Source organism: Pelobates fuscus, chromosome 5, assembly GCF_036172605.1.
Source record: "Pelobates fuscus isolate aPelFus1 chromosome 5, aPelFus1.pri, whole genome shotgun sequence".
Taxonomy (NCBI): domain Eukaryota; kingdom Metazoa; phylum Chordata; class Amphibia; order Anura; family Pelobatidae; genus Pelobates; species Pelobates fuscus.
In genome coordinates, this window is record NC_086321.1 from 258,742,718 (window position 1) to 258,769,797 (window position 27,080).

The 27,080-nt window shown below is 39.8% G+C and overlaps 1 protein-coding gene and 1 long non-coding RNA gene across 2 annotated transcripts in view; both read right to left on the bottom strand.

Moving 5' to 3' along the window:
- Nucleotides 1-1,731: 1,731 nt before the first annotated feature.
- LOC134612798 (uncharacterized) lies at nt 1,732-5,574 on the bottom strand. The gene is made up of 3 exons (XR_010090955.1): nt 5,498-5,574; nt 2,132-2,204; nt 1,732-2,029 (listed from the first exon to the last, which is right to left on the bottom strand). It is a non-coding gene; the product is annotated as an uncharacterized LOC134612798 (long non-coding RNA).
- Nucleotides 5,575-14,097: 8,523 nt separating this feature from the next.
- LOC134612195 (WD repeat-containing protein 64-like) overlaps nt 14,098-27,080 on the bottom strand; it is a 37,874-nt gene continuing 24,891 nt past the window's right edge. The window contains exons 7-12 of the mRNA XM_063456546.1: nt 25,954-26,058; nt 25,756-25,801; nt 25,303-25,333; nt 23,393-23,463; nt 14,408-14,513; nt 14,098-14,207 (exon numbers count right to left, since the gene is read on the bottom strand). Coding sequence (XP_063312616.1) covers nt 14,098-14,207; nt 14,408-14,513; nt 23,393-23,463; nt 25,303-25,333; nt 25,756-25,801; nt 25,954-26,058 — 469 coding nt within the window. The remainder of the gene's footprint in view (nt 14,208-14,407; nt 14,514-23,392; nt 23,464-25,302; nt 25,334-25,755; nt 25,802-25,953; nt 26,059-27,080) is intronic.

A 27,080-nucleotide genomic window follows, 5' to 3' on the forward strand; every position in this document is an offset into this window, starting at 1 on the left:
GAGTCCAAGGGTTCTGCATGGTATCTTCGCTGGTCCTAGAACTGCACTCTTCTGGGCAACAATCTCAGATGTTACACCTGGAATCTATTAAAGACCCATCCCCAGCTTGGGGGTCACAGCCCCAAGAGCTCATATCACAACTGGGACTACTACTGCCTTCACTTTCCACCCACATCCTTTCTAGCTCCTCTTTCTATCTTTGGTATGAGTCCATCTTCTCATACTCCTTCTTACTGATGTTATAGTTGCTGGGTATTACCACATTCACCACCAGTGCAGTCTTCTGTTTTTTGTTCACCACCACGTCAGGTTGGTTGACCAGTACTTGCTTGTCTGTCTGGATCTGAAAGTCCCACAGGATTTTAGCCCTGTAATTCTCAACCCTTTGTGATATCTCCTATATGAACATATTCAGTGCAGATATGGTGGTACACAATCACAGCAACTTTGTTGTGCCTCTCAGTGTATGCTGTCCCTGCTAATATCTTGCACATGGCTACTATGTGCTGGTAGACCCCTGCTTCTATTGATCTGGTACTGAGTGTCTGTTCCCGTGCTGCTTGGATTAGTCCCTCAGTGCTGTCATTCAGTCCTGCATTTTCCAACTACTGGTATGTATTTTTAATGTGAGCTACATCCACTACCTGCCAGTAGTACACCCAATGGACAGGTTTGTCTTGCCATGGAACCTCCTCTTTTTCTGCATCCTCCATCTGTTGTTTTCTCATGCATTTTCATAGCAGTTCATCTTTGGATGCCAACGTCATGAAGTAGTTGTGGGTGCTCTGTGTTTCATGCAGAAATGTGGCCTTGACACTCATCAAGCCCTTCCAGCTGTTGTACATCTCTGGGTGCTGGATTTTGGGTGCAATTCTCCATCCACAGTGAGTAGTTTTCAGTTTTGACATCCATGGTGATCAACTCTTCTCTTGGCCAGGTTATTATTCCAGCTGGATACTTGATGGCAGGTAGGGCTTGGATTGTACTAAAACTTCAGGAACTGTCTGACTCTCTGGAGGTACCTGGATGTTGCTATCTTTCTTGCCTCTTCCTCATGGATGCCATGTGTTTGTGGTACCCCCAGGTACTTAAAGCTGCTCTCTACATCTCTTATTTGGCCTTCTGGTACTTGAACTCTTTCTGTCCTGATCATCTTCCCATTTTTTTATTATCTGCACACACTTATCTAGTCTGCATGACATTCTGATGCCCTTGTTGTAAATCCTAGTTAGGTGAATCAGTAATATACTGCCTTGATTATTCTTGTTATGCAACTTGATGTCATTCATATATTTGTTTTTATTCATTTTGTACACCTCCTGATTTTATGAGTGAATAAATTGCCTTGGAAGTATTCATTTGGTCGGAGTTTTTTGGATCATCTCGCTGACCCTGATACCCCATTGGCTACCACTTGAGGAGGGACACTGACCAGTACCCCCCATCTACATCGTGGGGAGGCACCTTTAAAACGCTTTACCAATTTGGAACTTGTGAGTGCATATATACCAGTATATTACTTTGAGTACCAAACAATATTTGCACTATGTTTTATCCTCTATTTTAGGTACAACAGCAGAATCCCTAAAACATCCTATCACTTCTACAATTCTACCATACGGTTATCAGCTGGGAAATAACCTTGGGAAGCTGTGTACCTATAAGTTAAGTTTTTTAATCACTTTTGTTTCACGGGTGATTTTGTTTGAATTTTTATTATTTTTTGTCTGGTGCAGTATTTTTATTTGTTTTTATTCAAGCTGGTACACTAAATGTTATTATACTTTACTACCTACAACACTTGGCCTCTTTACTTCTTGTGAATAAGTTAGTAGATATCCTATCCGCCCTGGAGCATTTGTGGGTTGCTGGAACCTTACAGGAGGGAGCTTCGAGGAGAAAGCAGTGTACCCTGACAAAGGGCTTTTGTGACTGGGAGCTGTAATTGCTTCAGCATTGTTAAAGGGGTGAAGATATCTGCTAGCTCTAGCACAGTTTCTGAATTCTTCAAAACACGTTTTTTGGACATCTGAAAAACAGACGTATAAAAATAATGAAATTTACTTTGAAAAAGAAATTACAGTAATATGCGTATTAATCTTACATAAAACAAAAAAAAAATGCTGCATACCTTAAGAGATGATAAGTATTTAAATAAACCGACATCCAAAGAAAGACTTTTGTTTAGAGTCCCGCTTCCAAAGCTGAAATAAACATGGAAAGCAAGTAAAAGAAAATGTTACATTTGAAAAAAGTTGTAATAACGACTAGTTTGCTAAAATGCATGTCAGATATTAAAGGTTGCCAAGAAAATAAAGGAATTACTATTATGCTATATAAGCAACCATATTGAAAGTAATTGAGATAAGTGGTTTATATGTCATTGCCAGTGGAATACTCTATTTAGCCAGTTACCTTTGCACTGTCCAACACAAACAAATAGTCAACTAACAGGGCTTATTAGGTTACTATGCGCAGCAAAAAAACTTTGGCTTAATGAAGCTGTTTGGTTGTATAGAACATGCAGTCTTCCTACTCAATTCTCTACCATTTAGGAGTTAAATTGTTCAAGCAGCCAAAGCTACACCTCCCCTTGCTGTTACTCACACAGCCTGCATGAAAAAAAAATGATTTGATTTTTAATCAGATGTTAATTTGTTAACGTCTTTTTTATCTTTTGCTCTGTAAATTAAACTTTAATCACAAAGAGGAGGCTCATGCAGAGTGTAGAAGGCTATAAGCAGAGATATAAGAAATTCTAAATTAAACAATATCTGCTGTACAGGATGTATACACATTAGATATCACCTTACAGGAAATGTTTTGAAAGGCTGTGCAAGTCACATGCGGGGAGGTGTGACTAGGGCTGCATAAATAAAGTGATTTAACTCATAAATGGCATTGAATTGAAGAATGACACTACACAGGCATGATCTAGACACCAAAACTGCTTTATTAAGCTAAAGTTGTTTTGGTACCCATAGGGTCCCTTTAATTTCCACACAAACTATGAATAAATGAATCAAACATTCAAAAGAAGCAGACCCAGTAGAAGTCACCCACTCCATTGAGACATAGACACAGTTTATAGGGGGGCCTAGACTTTGTAGACCTTAACCCCTTAAGGACCGCTGACGGTTCAGGACCGCCAGCGGTAAAACGTGCGTTTGGACCGCTGACGGTCCTGAACCGTCATAACGGTTTTGGGCAACTTACCTGATCGCCGTCGGTCCCACGGCGGCGATCAGCTCTCCTCCCGGTCCAGGGGGACTGCCTGTCTGCCCGGGCAGTCCCCCCTCGGCAGATCAGGACCCCACGGCCATGTGATCACTCGATCACATGACCGCAATAGGGGTCTTTGTATCTGCCTGCAGGGGGACTGTCTGTGCTGACAGGCAGTCTCCCTGCAAGTGAAAAATCATAAAATAAAGTGTAAAACAAAAAAATCAGTGTAAAAAAAATTATAATATGTGTATATATATATGATATATATACATGTATTATATCTATATATACCTATATATAATATATGTATATATATCATATATATAATGTCACACTAAGTGTATTTTTATATTTATATATACGTATATTAATATAAAAATACACTTATATTTAAATTACACACGAATATATACAATATATATAATAACTATATATATGGTATATATATATTATTATAAAATACAAATAATATGTTAATAAAAATAAATAACAAAAAATAAAAATAATTTTTAATAATTAAAAAAAAATATATATATATATATTCAATTTTATTCTAACAGTATTTTGATATTGATATATATATATTTATATCAAAATACACTTAGAATGTAATGATATATATATCTATGTATAAATAAATAAATAAAAATAATACGAAATATACATATGTCCACATACAAAATCACATTAATAATTTCATAAATATACACGTAGACGTCAAATATATAAATATGTATATATATTAAAATTCTACGTGCATATTTATGTAATATTTTTACCTAATTAAGTAATTTTAATGATTGCAATTTGAGGGACCTGCCTGCCAACCCAGGCCAAAAGTCCAGATAATTTCATTTGCTAGCACTGTGCTTAACCCTGTAACTTTCTATGACACCCTAAATCCTGTACATGGGGGTACTGTTTTACTCGGGAGACTTCGCTGAACACAAATATTAGTGTTTCAAAACAGTAAAACATATCACAGCGATGATATTGTCAGTGAAAGTGAAGTTTTTTGCATTTTTCACACACAAACAGCTCTTTCACTGAGGATATTATTGCTGTGATATATTTTACTGTTCTGATACACTAATATTTGTGTTCAGCGAAGTCTCCTGAGTATAACAGTACCCCACATGTAGAGGTTTTATAGTGTTTGTGAAAGTTACAGGGTCAAATATAAGGCTTGATTTTACTTTTTTTTTTTTTATTGAAATTTGTCAGATTGGTTAGGTTGCCTTTGAGAGCGTATGGTAGCCAAGGAATGAGAATTAGCCCCATGATGGCATACCATTTACAAAAGAAGACAACCCAAGGTATTGCAAATGGGGTATGTTCAGCCTTTTTTAGTAGCCACTTAGTCACAAACACCGGCCAAAGTTAGCGTTTTTTGCATTTTTAACACACAAACAAATATAAATGCTAACTTTGGCCAGTGTTTGTGACTAGGTGGCTACTAAAAAAGACTGGACATACCCCATTTTGAATACACTGGGTTGTCTACTTTAAAAAATATGTACATGTTAGGTGTGTTTCGAGGATTTATGACAGATAACGGTGTAACAATGTCACTATTGATACATTTAAAATATATATATATTGAAACAGCAATTTCCTACTTGTATTTATAGGCCTATAACTTGCAAAAAAAAGCAATAAAGCATGTAAACACTGGGTGTTTTTAAACTCGGGACAAAATTTTGAATCTATTTAGCAGTTTTTTTCATTAGCTTTTGTAGATAAGTAAAAGATTTTTCAAGTAAAAGTCCAAAAACATGTTTTTTTTTTTTTTTTCACCATATTTCATTATTTTTTTTAAATACAATATATGACATAATATAAATACTGGTATGTAAAGAAAGCCCTTCTTGTCGTGAAAAAAACAATATATAACTTGTATGGGAACCGTAAATGAGAGAGCGGAAAATTACAGCTAAACACAAACACCACAAAAGTGTTAAAACTGCTCTGGTCCTTAACGTACAAACATCGCAAAAACAGGCCGGTCCTGAAGGGGTTAAGGGGAACCTAGTGACCTTGTAGTTTATTGTTCCCTCTACCCTGCTCACTGTATGGAGGATGATGGGTGACATTAGCTATGCTTTTTTTTATTATTATTATCTACCCAACATGCAGTATATTGTTTATTGTTTCTTACATTTGTTTCATTTTTAGGTACTATTGTATATCTGTTTTCACAATTTAAAAAGCTATGCTATTCATAACTATGTGCTACTGTATATTGTAATGCCTATTTACTTTGATTTCTTACTTAGTCAAGTTATCAGATTTAATTCTTGAGTCTTCAGGCTTCTCGGTAATATCAGCAGGGAGAAAAACTTTAGCAGAATGTGACAGCTGTAATACCCTTGGCTGTCCAAAATATCCAATGTAATGCCCATTTGATGCATGCCAAAGCCTAGAAATTATATTAAAATAGTATATGAATTTGCAGAGTTATTATTAAATATTAATAAAGTAAAAGGAGAACTACAATTCTATAAATTTTGGGCAGCAACATATATGTGAAAAGTGACTTACTATCTGAAATTCAAACCTGAAAAACTCCACACAAAAAAAAAATATATATATATATATAAATAGAAGTATAAAAATACACTTGATTTAGTTTAAACAAACTTTATATAAAAAATCTACTCAGGAATCAAATTCCAACAATGAACATAGGTTTAATAACAGCTGGTCTTTCTCTACAACTCAAACAAAATACAGACACTCCTTATTTACCGACCGGGTTCTGATCCTACAACATGGTCGGTAAGTGAGGGGAAAGTTCCCCCGAACATAGATTAGAAGGATTCTCTGTTCTAGTGAGTTTGTCTATGTTCGGGGAAGTTTCCCCAAACAAAGACGAACGCACCAGAGCAGGGAATCCCGATGACGGCTCGCATTGAGCCGTCGTAAAACAGGTAGGTCGCAAAACAAGGACCACCTGTATATCAAAATAAGATAATACAATGTTTAAAAAACCTCTCATAATTCTGACCACAAAGATACTAGTACAAACTTCCCAAAAAGTATCAAGTATAGTGAAGCAGCATGTAGGATCATACTAAAGTAAGAGGTACATAAAAATATATATTGGTAAATCACAGAGATATGAATAAAGTGCTCACACAATAATAAAAAGATGAACCCTATAAAACACTATCCCCAAGCGTATCTGTACGCGGGGGGCTACTCCACGGTATATGTGTCAGTGAACTCAATCCTAATGGCAAAAGGGACCGAAGGGTAGCCTGGTGTCAGGGTGTCAAACTTGTTCCTGTTTGTCGATGGCTCCGCCTGCAGCCACCGACAAACAGTAAGGCTGGCAGAGACACATGGGGTAGTGCAGGGTGAATGCCATAAAACCCAAGGATAATCAGTTTATATAAGACACTACTGATGGATGAGTCTGAACCAAGTCATGAACGAGGATATAATTGCAATATGACAGATAACTTTAAATATCTATAGGTATGTCATTAGTAAAAATTACATGATTTTCCAGGAGCTAGTTAAATTCCAGCAATAGAAAATTCAATAGATAAACTGTAACTAGTTATTAAAAGTAGATAAATATATATAAAAAAAACTTTACAAAGTTCCAAATTGTTCATGTAGAAAGTCTTGTGATGGAAATGAATAAGTCAATTATAAAATGGAAGATTTTATTTCTTCTATTTTATAATTGACTTATTCACACGGTTAGCTTACAAGCCAATCAATCAGAGCACTCATATTGCAAAATGTGGGACATTTTTCCACGCTTTGCCAAAGCTTACTTAGGCAATATAACGGCTATTCCCGCTATCTGAACTATGTTTGCACCACAGAGTGTTTGTGTGCTAGCATGTGTGCCAGTGAGTTTGTGCATATGTGAATCTAGTATAACCATGTAGATATGTATATTTTTTAATGTTTATAATACATACACAAATATAAATATAATATACATACACCTAAAATACACCAAAGAAAATGTTCACTTTTGGAGTATTATTTTACCTCTCAAGATGCCAGGTGCCCCCTCCAAATAAAAATAAAGTTTACTTACCCTTTTTTTCCCAGTAGCAAGTCTTCTCTCTTCTGCTCTGCTTTGCCTCCAGGACACTGTCAGGGACAGTCTCCTAGGGGCAACACAGGCTTCTTCTCTGTCTGAAATTGGGGCATGCGCTGCATCTGCAAAAAAAATTCACCAATCGGGGAAAGGGGAAGGGGGAGGGGAATTAAAGAGACACACAGTCCCATACAGGCTAAGACGCATTTATTTTGGGGAGGAGGGACTTTTTTCACACTTCACAAATACTCATTTCTTAAATACAAGGAAAGTAAACACAACATTACACATTCTGGGAAATGATTGTTCACCTGTAAAAGTAACCTATACTTTGTGTCAATCATTCTTATTCGAAGTATACATTTTGCTAGGGACACTATAGTCACCTGAACAACTTTAGCTTAATGAAGCAGTTGTGGTGTATAGAACCTGCCCCTGCAGCCCCACTGCTCAATCCTCTACCATTTAGGAGTTAAATCCCTTTGTTTATGAACCCTAGTCACACCTCCCTGCATGTGACTTGCACAGCCTTCCATAAACACTTCCTGTAAAGAGAGCCCTATTTAGGCTTTCTTTATTGCAAGTTCTGTTTAATTTTTTGAAGATTTTCTTATCCTCTTCTATGTTAATAGCTTGCTAGACCCTGCAAGAGCCTCCTGTATGTGATTAAAGTTCAATTTAGAGATTGAGATACAATTATTTAAGGTAAATTACATCTGTTTGAAAGTGAAACCAGTTTTTTTTCATGCAGGCTCTGTCAATCATAGCCAGGGGAGGTGTGGCTAGGGCTGCATAAACAGAAACAAAGTGATTTAACTCCTAAATGACAGTGAATTGAGCAGTGAAATTGCAGGGGCATGATCTATACACTAAAACTGCTTTATTTAGCTAAAGTAATTTAGGTGACTATAGTGTTCCTTTAACTACTGTGTCTCCTTCTGAGTAGCAAACACCAGTTACCTAACTGATCCATCAACAGAGGCAGATATAACAACATTTTTGAATTCTTCATAAATCAAACTGACGACCTTTACTGAATGGGCTCTCCAGTATATCAGCTGGTTGTACACCTAGAAAATATATGTAATTATTACTGAAATGTCTATTCTCCAATCTTCTAGATCATTTTACAAATCACCTTTAAAAAACAGCACATTTATAGACTTTCAGGGTTATTCACTAAACACGGATTATGTCCGGATACATTACATCTATTTAAAATGTCCCAAATCCAACCGGAATGGCTAATGCCAATTTCAACCAACCAAATCTGAACAGGTGTATTCAGTATTTAGGTTAAAATCTGTGGTTTTTGCGTCTAAACCTGATACAAATTATAGGATTCTGAATATGTACAAAGCACGGATTATAAACAATATTGTGACTCAATGTCTACAGCAAAATGCACATTCACAAATTATCTTTCTCTTGCTTTTAGGCAATCAAACAATAATTTAAAGTACTATTTGCCTACTGGCAGCTAGGTGACTGCCACATTAAAAAAGTGAAATTAAAAGAGCCTATGACGGTCCATATAAGTCCGCTGGGGGGGGCAAGGGGGGCACTTGTCCCCCCCTCCCCCCCCTTTCCCGGATTTTTCAGCTTGTTCTGCTATTTTTCGTGTGTATGGAGAGAGACAGGGATAGGAAGCTACATCTTATCCCTGCTTCTCTTTGACTCAATCCGCAGGGGAGCAGCACAGAGTTCAGCCAGCAGAGACAGACTACAGATCAGGTAAGTGGGGTGGGGAGAGATAGCATATAGATCAGGGAAGTGAGACGTGGGGGGGGGCAGCCTATAGATCAGCAAAGTGAGGCATGGGGGAGCACCCTATAGATCAGGGAAGTGAGGCATGGGGTGGCAGCCTATAGATCAGGAAAGTGAGGCATGGAGGGGCAGCCTATAGATCAGGGAAGTGAGGCATTGGAGGCAGCCTATAGATCAGGGAAGTGAGGCATGGGGGGGGCAGCCTATAGATTGGAGAAGTGAGGCATGGGGGGCAGCCAATAGATCAGGGAAGTGAGGCATGGGGGAGCAGCCTATAGATCAGGGAAGTGATGCATGGGGGGCAGCCTACAGATCAGGGAAGTGAGACATGGGGAGGCAGCCTACAGATCAGGGAAGTGAGGCATGGGGAGGCAGCCTACAGATCAGGAAAGTGAGGCATGGGGGCAGCCTACAGATCAGGTAAGTGAGGCATGGGGGGCAGCCTACAGATCAGGTAAGTGAGGCATGGGGGAGCAGCCTAGAGATCAGGGAAGTGAGGCATGGGGGGCAGCCTATAGATCAGGGAAGGTAGGCATGGGGTCAGCCTATAGATCAGGGACATTAGGCCTGGGGGCAGCCTATAGATCAGGAAAGTGAGGGATGGGGGGAGGCAGCCTACAGGAAGGGTCAGCAAGGAGCAGGAAGGTAAAGTAAGAGAAGGAGCAGAAAGGAGACGGAACAGAAATGAGCAGGGAGGGACATCAAGGAGCAGAGAGGAGCAGCAAGGAGCTGGAAGGGACAGCAAGGAGCACAAAAGGTAAAGTAGGAGAAGGAGCACAAAGGAACAGAAATGAGCAGGAAGGGGCAGAAAGAGCAGGAAGGGACAGCAAGGAGCTGGAAGGGTCTGCAGAGAGAAGGATGGGTATGCAAAGAGCAGAAAGGGACAGAAGGAGCACAAAGGTAAAGGAGCAGAAAGAAAAGAAGGAGCACAAAGGTAAAATCTGAAAAGGAGCATAAAAGGGTAGCAAGGAGCAGAAAGGGACAGAAAGGAGCACAAAGGTAAAGCAGGAGAATGAGCAGAAAGGGTCTGCAAGGAGCAGAAAGGGATCAGAAAGAGAAAGGAACAGAAGTGCGCAAAATAAGCAGAATGTACCAGAAAGGTAAAGGAGCAGAAGGAGCCAAGAATGAGAGAAGACAGTGTCAGAAGAAAAAGAAGACTGTGTCAAATGAAGGAGAAGAAAAGGAGATTGAAGCAGGAAGGACAAGTGAAGTGAACCCTCCACTTTATTCTGGACACCACATCATAAGACTTTGGTACCTGTGCCTGGCATTGAAACCTTGGACCTTCTCATCTCCCCAGGTAAAAAAAAATATCAGTGTAAATGTGTTCACTTTTATTTAGTGTCAGGAAGCACAGAGTGCCGCTGGGTAGGGGTGTCGCTGATTGGCTAGAGCGATCAGCTGGCACTCTAAGCCAATCAGTAGCTCCCCGTAAAACATTTTTATGAACCGGGAACTAGCAATTGGCTTAGAGCATCAACATACTACTCTAGCCAATCTGCAGCACCCATGCCTGACGTCAATCTGCCGAATACCACAAAGCGACCTGGAAATCTGGAGCTGGAGGAAGCCTTTGGGGTTTAACCATTTGAGAGCGGTTTAACCATTTAAAGAAAAGAGAGCACCCAGGGGCTTCCTGGCATCATAACATTTTCATTTAGATGAAGTTGTTATGGTGACCAGAATGTCCCTTTAATTTGCTTAAAGGAGCACTATAGTGTCAGGAATACAAACATGTATTCCTGACATCATAGTTGTTAAAACGCTATTCACTCTGGCTTTATGTGATAATGACTGCCCCTTCCATTTCATGACACTGTCAAAAAGGGACCAGGTATGGATGTAATTACAATTATGACCCCCCCCCCCCCCCCCCCCTCCAACTGGAAAAATTCCTGCGGACACCCATGCCCATATTACTGTAAACTAGGTTTTTAATCTAATGCCTTAACCTGCCATGTCTTGGGTGGGGACATATCTACTAAACAGTGAGCAGCCGTTGGCCTCATTCTGCATGGAGCCTTCACAGGGCTCATATGAATTTATTTTTGTTGAGGTGTGCTTTTTGTATTTCATCTGTGTGTTTGCAATTTGATTAATTTGTATTTTTTGGACTGAAGAACAGAAGTCATTAGAAGAAGAAATACTATTTCTGAAGGTGTCATTTTACAGGCCCCATGGGTGCGTTTTTAGTTACTATGTGTAACCACTGGCTGGTTAGCAGATATGTCTCCACAAGAAGCATGGCAGATGGGACAATAAAGTTACATCATGGGCTTTTTAAAAAATGTTTATTGTTTTTAATGTGGTGGTTGGCTAGCAAGTGCTGGCTAGAAGCCATATGATTAGCCCTTGCACTACCAAAGATTTTTTGCCAGCAACCTGCAACCACTGTCAGCAGGCAAATAGTTCAGATTTTTTTTTTTAAATCATGGCCCAGGTTTTAACAATCCAAGTCCAAATTCCAGCCATATGTCAGTACAATCCAAGTCCAAATTCCAGCCATATGTCAGCTTTTAATCCAACTGAAATCCAGACCAATTTCTTGCTCATTCGGAGCCTAGTTAGCAAAATCCTGACGTTGTTTCATACTGTAAACAATGTGTGGATTTTGCAGTCCAACTTGCCCCATACAGCAGCGAATAGTTTGACCCATTCAGTACAGGGTCATTGAGATTTTAGTGAATCGCTCTGTTATTTACAAAATGAGAAAGTGAAAATAGTCAGGAAATTAAAGTGAATTTTCCATTCAATACCTGCTGCTTCCAGGTAGCTTTGAACACATGTAACAGTATGCCATCAAATATGATTTTGCCTTCATTCTTTATTATTTTTAATTATCATCTACTATAGGCACAGCTATGGATAATATTAGGTTTGTTTAATTCGTTTTTTACGCTTTCTTTAAAGTATACTTGGTAATTCTGTACAATAAGTAGAGACAATATAAGAGCAGTTGGGGAATAACAATAAAACCAATCAAGGGTTTTGTTACTTAACAGTACCATTATCTAAAATGCTGCAATGGTCCATCCACATTTAGGAAAGGTTGTAGAAAAGTTTGTAATGTGAAGAGAGATAAATGGATAGATAAGAGCTAATATAGTTTGTTGTTGTCATACTAGATATAGGTAATTTTACGTATAAATTAAGTAAGTTCCTGTAATTTATTGAGACACGTTAAATACAGTCATCATCTATCTATAGGCACCATAACAACTACAGCTTAATGAAGTTGTTCTGGTGTCTACTCCCTTCCCTGCATGCTTTTTAAAGGAAACACTGCCTGCCTCTTAGAGAAAACAGCTCTTGGGGCAGTCACTCAGACGGCCATTAGAGTTGCTTCCTGGGTAGTGCATAAATGACATTCAGAGTCTCTACGTTCTGCGTGGAGGCGATGAACGTTCCTTATAGAGATGCATTTCCTATAGGAAAGCATTGGATTGGCTGAGATCATGAAGTTTGATGATCTCTGCCAAAGAGGCGGATCAGGTGAAAGCTGCGACAAGACCAGCACAGCACTGGAAAAAAACACTTTTTAATGGGGGACAATTGGGGCCTAAAAGGCACTATTAGAATTATAGTGTCAGGAATACATGTTTGTATTCCTGACACTATTGTGTTCCTTTTAATAGTATACAGTGTTAATGTCCATTATGTCTTTAAAAGAATAGTGCATCATGGTATAGTTCTGAGCCATAGACACCATATCCTTTTTCACAGTCCCAGTGGCTTTGCATTGTGTTCCCAATGTTTAGAATTCCCCATGTGATAACAGCACAGCGATCCATGTACGATCAGAGGGACTAGGGAGCATAAAGTGGATGTATTCCTTGAGAAGGAAGGGCTGTTCCAGATGAAATATTCAAATACATGTGGGATTTAGATTTCCCATAAGCCTGAACTACATACAAGTGACAGACATTTGAAAGTGCAAAAACATTCGCTCCATAATTCCCCTTCAATTTTTTATTTTTTCCATAATAAAAATACACAAATTAAATTATATAATGTATGTAATAGATTACACGGTCTACTTACTTTGGCATCATGTTTAGAGCTTTCTTCAAAAATGGAAACCTGCCACATAATAACATAACCTTCTGTGTAAGAAAAAAAGGATTTGTTACATTTTGAGGACAATTCAAATTAAATTGTTTCCCTCCCTTCCTAAAGTTTTAATTTTAATGTATGCAGTAATAAAAATAATATCATAATAGTAATTCAGATTTTGAAAAGTAAATAAATGACATCTGTTACAATCAAAACATATAACAAATAATACAATAAAAAACCTCACTGACTACCTAACAGTGACATTGATTCCCAAAATTCTTATTTATTAATTCAGTATGCACAAAGTAATGAGATGATGTTAGGCATGGTAACCCCCACCTAGTGATCAGCAGTTGACCAAATTGGAGTATCAACTGGACAATGTGTTAAATTTAAAAGGCTAAGAATAATCATGATTGGACAAGCAGTGAAACAGCTGGCCTGGAATGATTACAAATCTTGGTGAACTGTATACTCAAAATTGCAAAGATAAATGATAACTGGCTAATGAATCCATACCATCATTGATCTCCCTTTGGCATGAAACATTTACAGTCTTAAACATTCCTGCAATACTCAAACTGCTACATGAGAAAATGCCAAGAAAAGAATGGATGGACAAAGAGAAAGTGTAGGACCCCTGACAAAACTGAGGAAACCGACTGCCTAAAACTATGGGAGAACAACAGTGACACTACACAATAAATAGCTGAGGCATGAGGACTATAGAGCAAAAGGTTATCTGGTCTGAGGACTATAGAGCCTTCCACATTAACGAGCAGTATTACCAGCTGTATTCAAGTAGACGGTCACTTCTCTGTACTTTACACCATTTATATCACCTATATGGGTGTGTAAACCCTTTTCCATATGATGCTACATTTTCTTTGAAAATTATATTAAAGATTTAGCAACGGACATCACAATCCGGTTCAGACAGAGCAAGTTCAAAGATTGCAAAGTAGAGGCGAAATAGGGACATTGTTTTATTTCTCCTTTTGTCCATTTGCATTCTCAATGCTGATTGGACACCAGGTGCAAAGGGCAGATATTATAACCATGACTGACAGGGAACTAAGATAGAGGAACCCAGTTGCTAAATAAGAAGATATAGAATTTTATTATAAATACATATTTGTTAAATATAGGCGATAAAAAACATACTATAAAGAAACCTTTATAAGCATTATTACTATCTACCTGTCCAAGTCTGTTTTTTTGGGTTAACCGCAATTAAAATATGTAAACAGACAAAACAAACAAATATTAAAACTTTTATCAAAGAAAGGAACTTACCGTTATCGCCAGCTAGCATAATGTTCGCTTGTGCATTTGTACAAAGAGTTGTGAGAGGATTTAAAGGATGGTTTGTAACTGGCATAACGTCACTCAGTATGTTTCCCTGAAGGAAAGAAATGTGACTTCTGTGATAATTTTTAATAAACGAGCATATCAAGCTTGTTTAAATAAATTAGCATTACAAACAATTGGCACACTATAGTGATATATAGCGTGTTCGCGTTCGTGGCGGCAGGCGAACATATGCGATGTTCGGTCCGCCCCTATTCGTCATCATTGAGTAAACTTTGACCCTGTACCTCACATTCAGCAGACACATTCCAGCCAATCAGCAGCAGACCCTCCCTTCCAGACCCTCCCACCTCCTGGACAGCATCCATTTAAGATTCATTCGGAAGCTGCATTCATTTTTTTTTTTTTTCGATTTTATTATTTTTTTTTTTATTTTTTTTTTTCAGTGCATGTAAATGTTACAAGCAGATACTCCCCCAGACACTCTGTATTACTGCAGATACTCCCCCGAGACACTCTGTGTTACTGCAGATACTACCTTCAGACTCTCTGTGTTGCTGCAGATAATCACTCCGAGAAACTCTGTGTTACTGCAGATACTCCCTCCAGACACTCTGTGTTACTGCAGATACTCCCTCCAGACACTCTGTGTTACTGCAGATACTCCCCCCAGACACTCTGTGTTACTGCAGATACTCCCACCAGACACTCTGTGTTACTGCAGATACTCCCTCCAGACACTCTGTGTTACTGCAGATACTCCCTCCAGACACTCTGTGTTACTGCAGATACTCCCTCCAGACACTCTGTGTTACTGCAGATACTCCCCCCAGACACTCTGTGTTACTGCAGATACTGACTCCAGACACTCTGTGTTACTGCAGATACTCCCTCCAGACACTCTGTGTTACTGCAGATACTCCCTCCAGACACTCTGTGTTACTGCAGATACTCCCTCCAGACACTCTGTGTTACTGCAGATACTCCCTCCAGACACTCTGTGTTACTGCAGATACTCCCCCCAGACACTCTGTATTGCTGCAGATACTCCCCCCAGACACTCTGTGTTACTGCAGATACTCCCTCCAGACACTCTGTGTTACTGCAGATACTCCCTCCAGACACTCTGTGTTACTGCAGATACTCCCCCCAGACACTCTGTGTTACTGCAGATACTCCCCCCAGACACTCTGTGTTACTGCAGATACTTCCCCCAGACACTCTGTGTTACTGCAGATACTCCCCCCCAGACACTCTGTGTTACTGCAGATACTCCCCCCAGACACTCTGTGTTACTGCAGATACTCCCTCCAGACACTCTGTGTTACTGCAGATACTCCCTCCAGACACTCTGTGTTACTGCAGATACTCCCCCCAGACACTGTGTTACTGCAGATACTCCCTCCAGACACTCTGTGTTACTGCAGATACTCCCTCCAGACACTGTGTTACTGCAGATACTCCCTCCAGACACTCTGTGTTACTGCAGATACTCCCTCCAGACACTCTGTTACTGCAGATACTTCCCCCAGACACTCTGTGTTACTGCAGATACTCCTTCCAGACACTCTGTATTACTGCAGATACTCCCCCCAGGCACTGACACAGAGCAGAATAGGGACTGTTCCCCCTACATAGGGTCACTTGGCAGATATGGATTGACACCTATCCTAAGGATCCCTGATACACACTGACACAGAGCAGAATAGGGACTGTTCCCCCTACATAGGGTCACTTGGCAGATATGGATTGACACCTATCCTAAAAAATCCCTGATACACACTGACACAGAGCAGAATAGGGACTGTTCCCCCCTACATAGGGTCACTTGGCAGATATGGATTGACACCTGTCCTCAGGGACCCTGATACACACTGGGGGGGAGCTACTGTCCTGCCCCCGCCCCCACCCCTGCGTGGTGGGTGGGGGCCATAAAAATAATGAGGGGGGACCTACTGTCCTCCCCCCGGCCCCCACCCCTTCGCGGTGGGTGAGGGCCATAAATCACAATGGGGGGGGACCTACTGTCCTCCCCCTGCCCCCACCCCTGCGCGGTGGGTGGGGGCCATAAAAATAATGAGGGGGGGACCCACTGTCCACCCCCCGGCACCCACCCCTGCGCAGTGGGTGGGGGCCATAAAAATAATGAGGGGGGACCTACTGTCCCCCCCCGGCCCCCACCCCTGAGCGGTGGGTGGGGGCCATAAAAAAACAATAAAGGGGGGACATACTGTCCCCCCAGCCCCCACCCTTGAGTGGTGGGTGGGGGCCCTAAATAAAAATCCCCCCCAATCAAAGGTGACTAGGGGTCCCCAAGCCCCTAGTCACCCACCCCCCCACCACAAAACAAGTTACCCCCTACCTACCCCCCTGACCCCTAAAAAATAGTGAGGGGGGAATAAAATAACTAACCTGTAAAGAAAAATTCAAATCTAACCAATCAGAGTGCTCTGTGTCATTTTACACAGCGTGGGAAAGTTCTTTGGAATTTTCCCACATTGTGTAAAATGACAAATAGCACTCTGATTGGTGGACTTGGAATCTAACCAATCAGAGTGCTCTGTGTCATTTTACACAGCGTGGGAAAGTTCTTTAGAATTTTCCCACGCTGTGTAAAATGACAAAGAGCACTCTGATTGGCTTAAACCGGCCAATCAGAGTGTTCTTAGCCTAATTGCAGGGCGTGGCAAGGCTTTATAAGCCATCCCCCGCCCTGCAGAGCTCAGTCTGTGCGGAGCCCTCCTGTAGCGATACTTACCCTCTCCAGGGGCCGGCCGGGGTCCTCTGTTCTCGCCGCGCGCGGTCCTGCTTCTGCACGAGCCGCGCACGGCTCATCCGACGGCGAAATCAGGAAGGCGGGCAGTGACCGCGAGAAGCGGTCACGTGTCCCGCCTGACTCTAAGAGCGTGACGCGTGTCTCGGCGCGCTCTTAAAGGGACAGTGGGAGCCGAAATTTGAAACGGTCTCCCATTGGCCCCTGTCATGCCACATTCCCCATACACTCACGTTTTGGGGGCGTGGATATGACAGGGGCCAATCAAAGTGAACTCTAGGGTATTTATACTCACCTGTTCCTTAGTACCTTGCCCTATCGTGGTTTCTGTTCAGTTCCCTTTAGTGCTTGTATCGTTCAGTTGGTTTTTTGGTGCTTGACCTTGGCTTTGTTCCTGACTCTGCTTTTTCTTTATCCTTGCTTGTCTAGTCCGCCGGTTTGCTCTCCTGTGTACCAGTCCTTGGCTTGTTCTACTTTACACTGTCTCTCTGTTCCCTTGACCTCGGCTTGTTCTGGACACTGTCTTTTCTTGTACTCGTCTAAGTCCGGCCATTCTAAGGTCCGGTAAGACGTATCTTGTTTTCTTGCCTCTAGACTATCTGGACTATTCTTGCGTGTTGGGGTATATTACCGTGACACCTCCATGGGTGAAGATGGATTTTTTTTTTTTTTTTTTAATTGCGTTGGTTCTTATGGCTTTTTATTTGGCCTTTATTGGGGCTGAAAAAAGAAAATTTTAGAAAAAAGAAGACGTCAAATGGTAAGTTGAATTTTTCTTTACAGGTTACTTATTTTATTCCCCCCCTCCCTATTTTTTAGGGTGAGGGGTTAGGTAGGGGGTAACTTCTTTTGGGGTGGGGGGGGTGGGCGACTGGGGGCTTGGGGACCCCTAGTCACCTTTGATTGGGGGGGGATTTTTATTTAGTGCCCCCACCCACCACTCAGGGGTGGGGGCTGGGTGGGGGCCCTAAAAAAGCAGTCCCTATTCTGCTCTGTGTCTGTGTATCAGGGATCCTTAGGATAGGTGTCAATCCATATCTGCCAAGTGACCCTATGTAGGGGGAACAGTCCCTATTCTGCTCTGTGTCAGTGTGTATCAGGGATCCTTAGGATAGGTGTCAATCCATATCTGCCAAGTGACCCTATGTAGAAACATAGAAACATAGAAACATAGAATGTGACGGCAGATAAGAACCATTCGGCCCATCTAGTCTGCCCAGTTTTATAAATACTTTCATTAGTCCCTGGCCTTATCTTATAGTTAGGATAGCCTTATGCCTATCCCACGCATGCTTTAAACTCCTTTACTGTGTTAACCTCTACCACTTCAGCTGGAAGGCTATTCCATGCATCCACTACCCTCTCAGTAAAGTAATACTTCCTGATATAATTTTTAAACCTTTGTCCCTCTAATTTAAGACTATGTCCTCTTGTTGTGGTAGTTTTTCTTCTTTTAAATATAGTCTCCTCCTTTACTGTGTTGATTCCCTTTATGTATTTAAATGTTTCTATTATATCCCCCCTGTCTCGTCTTTCCTCCAAGCTATACATGTTAAGATCCTTTAACCTTTCCTGGTAAGTTTTATCCTGCAATCCATGAACCAGTTTAGTAGCCCTTCTTTGAACTCTCTCTAAGGTATCAATATCCTTCTGAAGATCGGGTCTCCAGTACTGTGTACAGTACTCCAAGTGAGGTCTCACCAGTGTTCTGTACAATGGCATGAGCACTTCCCTCTTTCTACTGCTAATATCTCTCCCTATACAACCAAGCATTCTGCTAGCATTTCTTGCTGCTCTATTACATTGTCTGCCTACCTTTAAGTCATCAGAAATAATCACCCCTAAATCCCTTTCCTCAGATGTTGAGGTTAGGACTCTATCAAATATTCTGTACTCTACCCTTGGGTTTTTACGTCCAATATGCATTATCTTGCACTTATCCACATTAAATGTCAGTTTCCACAACTCTGACCATTTTTCTAGTTTACCTAAATCATTTTCCATTTGGCTTATCCCTCCTGGAACATCAACCCTGTTACATATCTTAGTATCATCAGCAAAAAGACATACCTTACCATCAAGACCTTCTGCAATATCACTAATAAAAATATTAAAGAGAATGGGTCCAAGTACAGATCCCTGAGGTACCCCACTGGTGACAAGCCCAAGCTTCGAATATACTCCATTGACTACAACCCTCTGTTGCCTGTCACTCAGCCACTGCCTTACCCATTCAACAATATTGCAATCCAAACTCAAAGATTGTAGTTTATTGATAAGCCTTCTATGTGCAACAGTGTCAAAAGCCTTACTGAAATCTAGGTAATGTCTGCTTACCTAGATGCACCACCCTACTGCACCACCCTACTGCACCACCCTTATCTATAATTTTAGTTACCCAATCAAAAAAATCAATAAGATTAGTTTGGCATGATCTCCCTGAAGTAAACCCATGTTGTCTCTGATCTTGAAATCCATGTGTTTTTAGATGTTCAACAATCCTATCCTTTAACATGGTTTCCATCACTTTCCCCACTACTGTAGGGGGAACAGTCCCTATTCTGCTCTGTGTCAGTGTGTATCAGGGATCCTTAGGATAGGTGTCAATCCATATCTGCCAAGTGACCCTATGTAGGGGGAACAGTCCCTCTTCTGCTCTGTGTCAGTGTGTATCAGGGCCTCTGAGGACAGGTGTCAATTCATATGTCAAGGTGTCAATATGTCATATGTCAGGTGTCAATCCATATCCATTGTGATTTAGGAATGTTAGGTGATTTATGCCCTTTATGGATTAAAACCAGACTCTGCATCAACTGTGTAATTTTCCATGGGAGTTTTGCCATTGATCCACCTCCGGCATGCCACAGTCCAGGTGTTAGTCCCCTTGAAACAACTTTTCCATCACTATTGTGGCCAGAAAGAGTCCCTGTGGGTTTTAAAATTCACCTGCCCATTGAAGTCTATGGCGGTTCGCCCGGTTCGCCAGTTCGCGAACGTTTGCCGTTCGCGAACCGAAAACTTTATGTTCGCGACATTACTAGCACACTACAAGGTCGGCAGGCAAAGGGAGGGAAAGGGAGACAGTGACACATGGAGTGAAGGGGGTAACTGAGACACACGGAGGAGAGGGGGGCAGAGACACACAGAGGGAATGGGGGGAGGTAGGAATAAGTTGAGACACATGGAGTGGAGAGAAGGGAGGCATAGACGCTGCAAGAACTGACTGGCAAGAGGGCACCTCCCCTCCTGCTGGTCACCTGGCGATCACCCCTCCCCCTCCCCCCCCCTCCCCCCGGGCAGTTCTTGCAGTCAATATTTTAAGGCAGTACTACTTGCGTTAGCTTAGTGAACCTAATGGAAGTAGGAAGTGAATCTCCTGAGCTGTTTGACGGCAGGATAGACATTCCTATTTTAAAATATAAAAGTGCTAATTTCACAATGAAGCTGGCATTTTTATAAATGGGGATTTTAAAAGGATACTCCACAAACATATAGCAATTCAACAAGCTGAAGTGCTTTATGGGTGTAAAGTGCTCTTTTAAATGGAGATAACTTATACGACTGATTTGTTAATGTCCAAGGCTAACTCAGCAATGAATTCTAAATATCAAATCATGGCTAATCTCAAGAGACTATATTGATATAAATGTGCAGCAGAGCTTCTTTCACCCTTATTTTGCAGTGTCTAAATAAAATGTTATGCAGGAAGAGCCAACGCTACTGGAAGGCAGCACAGGCAGCAGATTGACGCAAAGTCCCAAATCCCTTAAGCCACGACTGGACTAAATAAAATAAAAAAAAGTGAATTTAGTTGTCAGTCTAAATATCAAAACCAGTTAGTTTGCTGGCGTGTTTATGGCGTAGGACCTTGGATTTCTAATCTTATAATGTTGTGAGATAATGAGCTTTGATTTGGAGTTTGTTGCTCAGTCCTCCAAGATGTCAGATAGCGGAGTGGTTGATCTCTCTGGTTCCGAAGATTAATTTTGTACAGTTTGTTTTTGCAGTGTGCATACCTTGCATGAACAACATGAATTGAGCATTTCCCCAGGAGAGATACAACCACAGACCACACATGTTTGGAACACAGCTGTACTAATTGGTGCGGTATGGCCAGGGCCAGATTTTTTATTAGGCAGAGTAGGACGTGTCAAAAAAGAAAAAAAGAGGGAACCCTAGGACAGAAAATCCAGGGTACCCGAGTAGGATATCTCAGTGTGAACTGATGCTGTTAAAAAGCCATAATTTTATTAATACATACTAGACATCAACAAAAAAATGAAAAAATATATATAATCCCAAACTATGGGGAAAAGAATGTTGGCATCTTACTAGGAAGGGACCCCAAATGAAATGGGAAACAAACACGTTTTGTTGCTCATGAACAGCAACGCTGCTAAAGGTAATAACACCTAGGGTAGAAATATCCTGTATTTTGTTCAGGACCCAAAGGGTTAACTACCTTTAGGAACACCTAGGGTAGAAATATCCTGTATTTTGACCAGGACCCAAAGGGTTAACTACCTTTAGAAAATATGTAAGAAACTTAGAATCCCATAAGTCACCCAGCTCAAAGAGTAGCAGGATATAGGTATCTAGGTATATGCAAATAGGCAAATATAAAGAACAAAAGTCTCTTTGCTGCAATTTTCTATATATAGGACAGCTATGCCTTGAGACTGCAAATCCCAGAATAACCCCCTTGCTAGTCCTTGCTCATGCTAAGGTACCTAAGTACAGGTCAATGTCCTTCCTAGTTTACATAGAGAAAGTGCCCTTTGTAACTAAAACTTCCCCATAAATAAAAAACACCCCAAATAAAGTGTAACAAAATAATAAAGTGAAGTGGTTAGAAACCCATCCTATGCCTAACGCGTTTCGGCGCTTAAACTAGCGCCTTTCTCAAAGGCTATCAAGCAGAGTAGGACGTGTCCTGTAGGGTGTGCATTTTTACAATACTTAAAATGTGCCTTTTTGGAGCTTAAGTGAACTGGTGAGGGCAAATACATACCAGCCTAATAGCCTGATAGCAGAGCTGCAGGAGCAGTTATATATGGTGTAAAATGTGGTGTTGTCTCAGTGCCTCCACTGTCTGTCAAGGTTGGACAGCAAGTGAAAGGGATCAATTCTCATCTGCCCACTAACGGCCTCGCACACAGGAAGTGCTTTACAGGAGGAGCAGGGACAGCACTGAGTGACTCACACTGTGTAAAAGCTCCTGCTGCACTGCTATCAATCAGAAGGTGAGGACTTTGCAAATAACTTCCTGTAGTCTTAACAACATCTTTTTCCCTAACCCTAAATTTAACATTTCACAAAACCTAAAGAAATTATTTATTTTCAAAGTCTAAATCTGGAACCAAAATAATTTACCTTAATCCTAGGTTTCAACTTACCTTTAAAGCAAACACACCATGCACCTCAATACAACATTTAACTCCATTTTAACCCTAAAACAAATAATTCTAAAGACATCTTATACCGAAACTATAACCCCTCTCAAGCTTTTAATCCTCTTAACACTAAACACTTTATGTAATCTAACTCTGACATTAATCTCTATATAATTGTACCCACCTTTACCCTGGCCATTTCTAACATGTTTAATCCTGCATGCATTTTAAACTAATTACATTACAAGTAGAAATATGCACATAAATATATATACATGCAGTTGGCAAATTTGAATACATATTTTTCAGATTTTTTTTTTTTTTATGCTTGCAATATCTAGTTAATAAATGCATTAAACTCACTTTATCTCCCTGTATTGATGTATGGTTTTTCTTTGGCTTAGATCTCTGTGCTTACAGGCATCTGACATGTAAATCCAGTCATAGGCATGGCTGCCATCAGTTTTATCAGTTTACAGATCCGATTTAATAAGAAGTAGCGCTCCTCGAGAAAAACTACTTGTCCCATAAATCTTGCTGGATATGGTTTATTAGATAAAAAAATAAACCCCAAATACCAGAATGAGACTCTCCAAATGTGAAATCTCATTCTGGTTAGGGAGGGATCTACCTATAGCTACAGACAGATCCTCTAAACAATGTGTCTGCAGGAATCTTCAAAGGTCACTGGCTTTGCTTTTATTTCAAATTTTTAATTTACATTTATTGCATTATTTTTATATTTATGATGCATTAAAAATATAGGCTATACCATATGCCCAAAATCTTTCCTTAAGCTCTTACCTTTAAATTCCACAAATAAATATGTCCGTCTTCATGACCAGAGGCAATGACTGGAGAGTGAGGCTGACCATCTGCAAAATAATATTTTATCAATTTTTACATCTGGATGATTTGTTATTGTATTCATGTATCCTAATTAATGCCTTCACTGCCAAGAGTTTTAATCTACACTTATATGAGACAAGATAGCAATTTTATGTACAGATTGCTTTTCAAGGATGCACAATACGAAGCGAAGTGTGTGTCTTGCTTGAGTAATTCACTGCTTTAATTTTTAGTTGGTGGGAATCCACAAGTCATGGCACATATAATAAAGTCCTTCGCAACCAGAGGTTGTAAAATACAGATGATGCAACACTTTAGCATTCTCCTTCTTCTCTGGTCCTTTTTCCTACGTATGACCAAGCAGAGGAGAAGTAAAAGCAGAATGAAAACACAACGTGAACTGGGCAGTTGAACATGAGCTAAGGCTCTGGCACCCAAAGAGGGCTTTGGTCTTGTAAATACATTTAAAAAATTCAAAACAATAAAATATAGGAAATGTATACTGGGATAACCAAGAGGTAGCCAACAACCTACCAGTATGATAAGTGCAGGGGAAGTTTGTTCAAACTTAAGCCAACTAGCAAGAATGATGGCTGTAGCATTTTGACTGAAATTGGGTCCAGAATAATAAAATAAATCACTTCCTTAGTCTGGTGACCTCAACATAATACTCGAGGGCACAATCAACATCCACATTATGCAACAGTCTTTTTTTGTCATTCACAGGACAAAGTGGAAACAACAATTTTCTAGTTAAAACTGTACTTTTGAGCTTTTTATAAAGATAAAAGCTTTATGAAATATTTTTCTGACTGTTGGAAATTATTTGAAATTTCAATGCAATCAACAGATATACACGAGACAAAGTAGGTACTACTTTATCTCACGTAACTACCAATATTTGGAAAAAGGTCAGCCATAATTTTGTGATGTTTGATAATAAAAGGCATCGTTTTGCACAATGCACAATATAAATCCCATGGTACCTGATTGCTCATGAAAGTTCATTTGCAGGATCCCATTTTGTACTCTTGCCATGAGCAATGAGCATTTTGTACTTTTGTAATGATGATGACTCCTGGCACATGAATTTGCCAGGAATAAAAGACTCATGACAAGAAGATGGCAATGCTGAGGTGGAACAGCTTAATGTAAATATATTTCCTTAACTCCTTCACCTTACAAACATTCCTCCATGAAAGCGGTCACCTTGTAGGGTATTTGCAAAGAAACACTTAACGTTTAGAGTTTAATTTGACATATATTTATTTTAATGTAAGAAGGTTCCTGTTACTGTTTAGAATCAGGTAACGTTTTTTGTTGTGGTTTTTTTTGTGTTGGTGCAGCTGCTCTGACACCAGTCAAGACTAAGGACAGAGGGCACATGTGCAACAATTACCATGCTTCTCGAGCATTGAATCAAATGTTTCTGTATGACAAGAATTAAAATCAGAAACACCTTTGAACCCTTCAAGGCACCCTTCACTTTTATTCCCATTGCCTTTTTCTTCTACTGCATGATTCTCCTTCCTCTCATAGGTCCCTTTTCCTGAGCCTTCATCATTTTTAATTTTCCCTACTGTTCTGCCTTCTACTGTCTCTTCTCCCTTCCTCACTTCTTTTTATTACCCTCTAAACTTCTGTCCAGAATGCCAAGCTCCCACAAAAGAGAAATCTCCACATCACATTGCACTATTTAACTGTGACTTATGAAAGTGATGCTGACAGTGCTCCCTCTACTCCACCCCACTACTTATCTACCAGGTTCTTGCAACTACTTGTATTACTTGCACCCTACGATGTCCTCATTGTTTCATCTGAAATGTTCAATAAACTATTTGAAACTAATTATGTAAATTTCTAACCTGAAGCCATTGCTGTAATGTTTGCATCTGTCTGTAAACAAAGAAGAAAATCAATTAGTCTTTAGTATTTAATGAGTCGGATATCTGTATCAGTCTTTTCTCAGATGCAGCAAAACTAGGCCTTGTTTTGTTACCATCAGACTTGGAACTCTAACAGGACAGTCTACAGTGTATTCACCCATTGTCGTAAGTGTAAAAAGGTTTTTTTGAAACAGAATTTGTAGCTACCTGTACTGTACCAAAACAGCAACGCAGTTCACAACTTTATCTCTGACTTAACTTTGCCAAGTAACATAAATTGGAACAGGTACACTTACAACAGAGAACATCAAAATGTTTACATATATTACTGGCAGAAAAAAAAATAGATTTTTCTGGACAAATGTTCAACAACACAAAAGAATGTTTATATGAACAAATTAATAGTAATATTTTATTTTAAATTATACATACCTTTATTCTGCTTGTATCTTGTTGTAATACAACAGAAGCATGTACTCTGTAATTAAAACATGGTAGGTACATGTTTCACCAGCTTATACACGTTATGCTCATTTCACTCCACATACAAACTAGGTAGATAGACAGGCAGGCATAGATAAGCAATATGCTAAATGACACTCATGATTTAGTAAATTGTCACATGCTTACCTTGACACAGTCACCACTTTTCTTGGATAGAGGAACAAAATAGTATTTACACTCTGTTTTTGAAAATCGTTCATTGTGGTCTGCATTTTGTCGTTCATAAAACAGCTATGGAATATAAAAATATGTGTCGTTTTTATATAGCAACATTATTTATTGATTTATTTAGTTATTTATTCATAAAATATTTTACCAGGAAGGATACATTGAGATTTCTCTCGTTTTCAAGTATGTGCTGAGTCCACAAAACATTGCATTGATACAACAGGGGTACAATAAAATACAAAAACAATATTAATACACAATATACACAAAATGTTACAGGTAAGAAATATATAATCAACTGTGACAGGTGCATTCTGTTTTGAGATATGTAGAGAGGAATTTCTTAAAGGATTTTAGGCTTTGGGAAGATTCCATAATTGTGGTGCTCTGTAGGAAAAGGAGGATCGAGACGCTTTCTTTTTGTATTGAGGTAGACTAAATAAAGTGCTGGTACTGGATCAGAGGTTATAGGAGGTGGGAACAGCCGGGGAGAGCATTCTTTTCAGGTTGGGTGGGAGCTTCCCAGAAAAACTCCTAAACACAATGCTGGAAAGATGAAGGGTGTGTCTGAATTCCAGTGACAGCCAGTCTAGTTCTTTTAGCATGTCACAATAGTGGGTCATGTAATAACATTGTAGCACAAAGCGGCAGAACAAGTTAAACAATGTATTAAGCTTATTGAGGTGAGTTTGTGGTGCAGGTGCATATACTACATCCCCATAATCAATGATTGGCATAAGCATTTGCTGTACAATCTTTTCCTTTACACTGGCTAATCTAATATTTTTTAATAAAAAAATATCTTTTGTCGTAACCCACTAAAACAGCAATTCTATTAAATTGCTTTAAAAAAAATGTCTTTCTGGAGGTTTGAAAAAGTAAAAAATAAAACTTAAAAGTCACCATCATATGTAGAAATAAAATAAATTAAAACCTACGTAATAGTTGGGCAATAAACAAAAAATCTAGTATTTTATAGAGAAATCGAGCATCTATCAAACTTCTGCACAGCCTATTATGAACTGTAGATTGAGAACTAGCACTTGGTTTCATCACATAACCTTGAAAAAAGTTAAAACTATGCT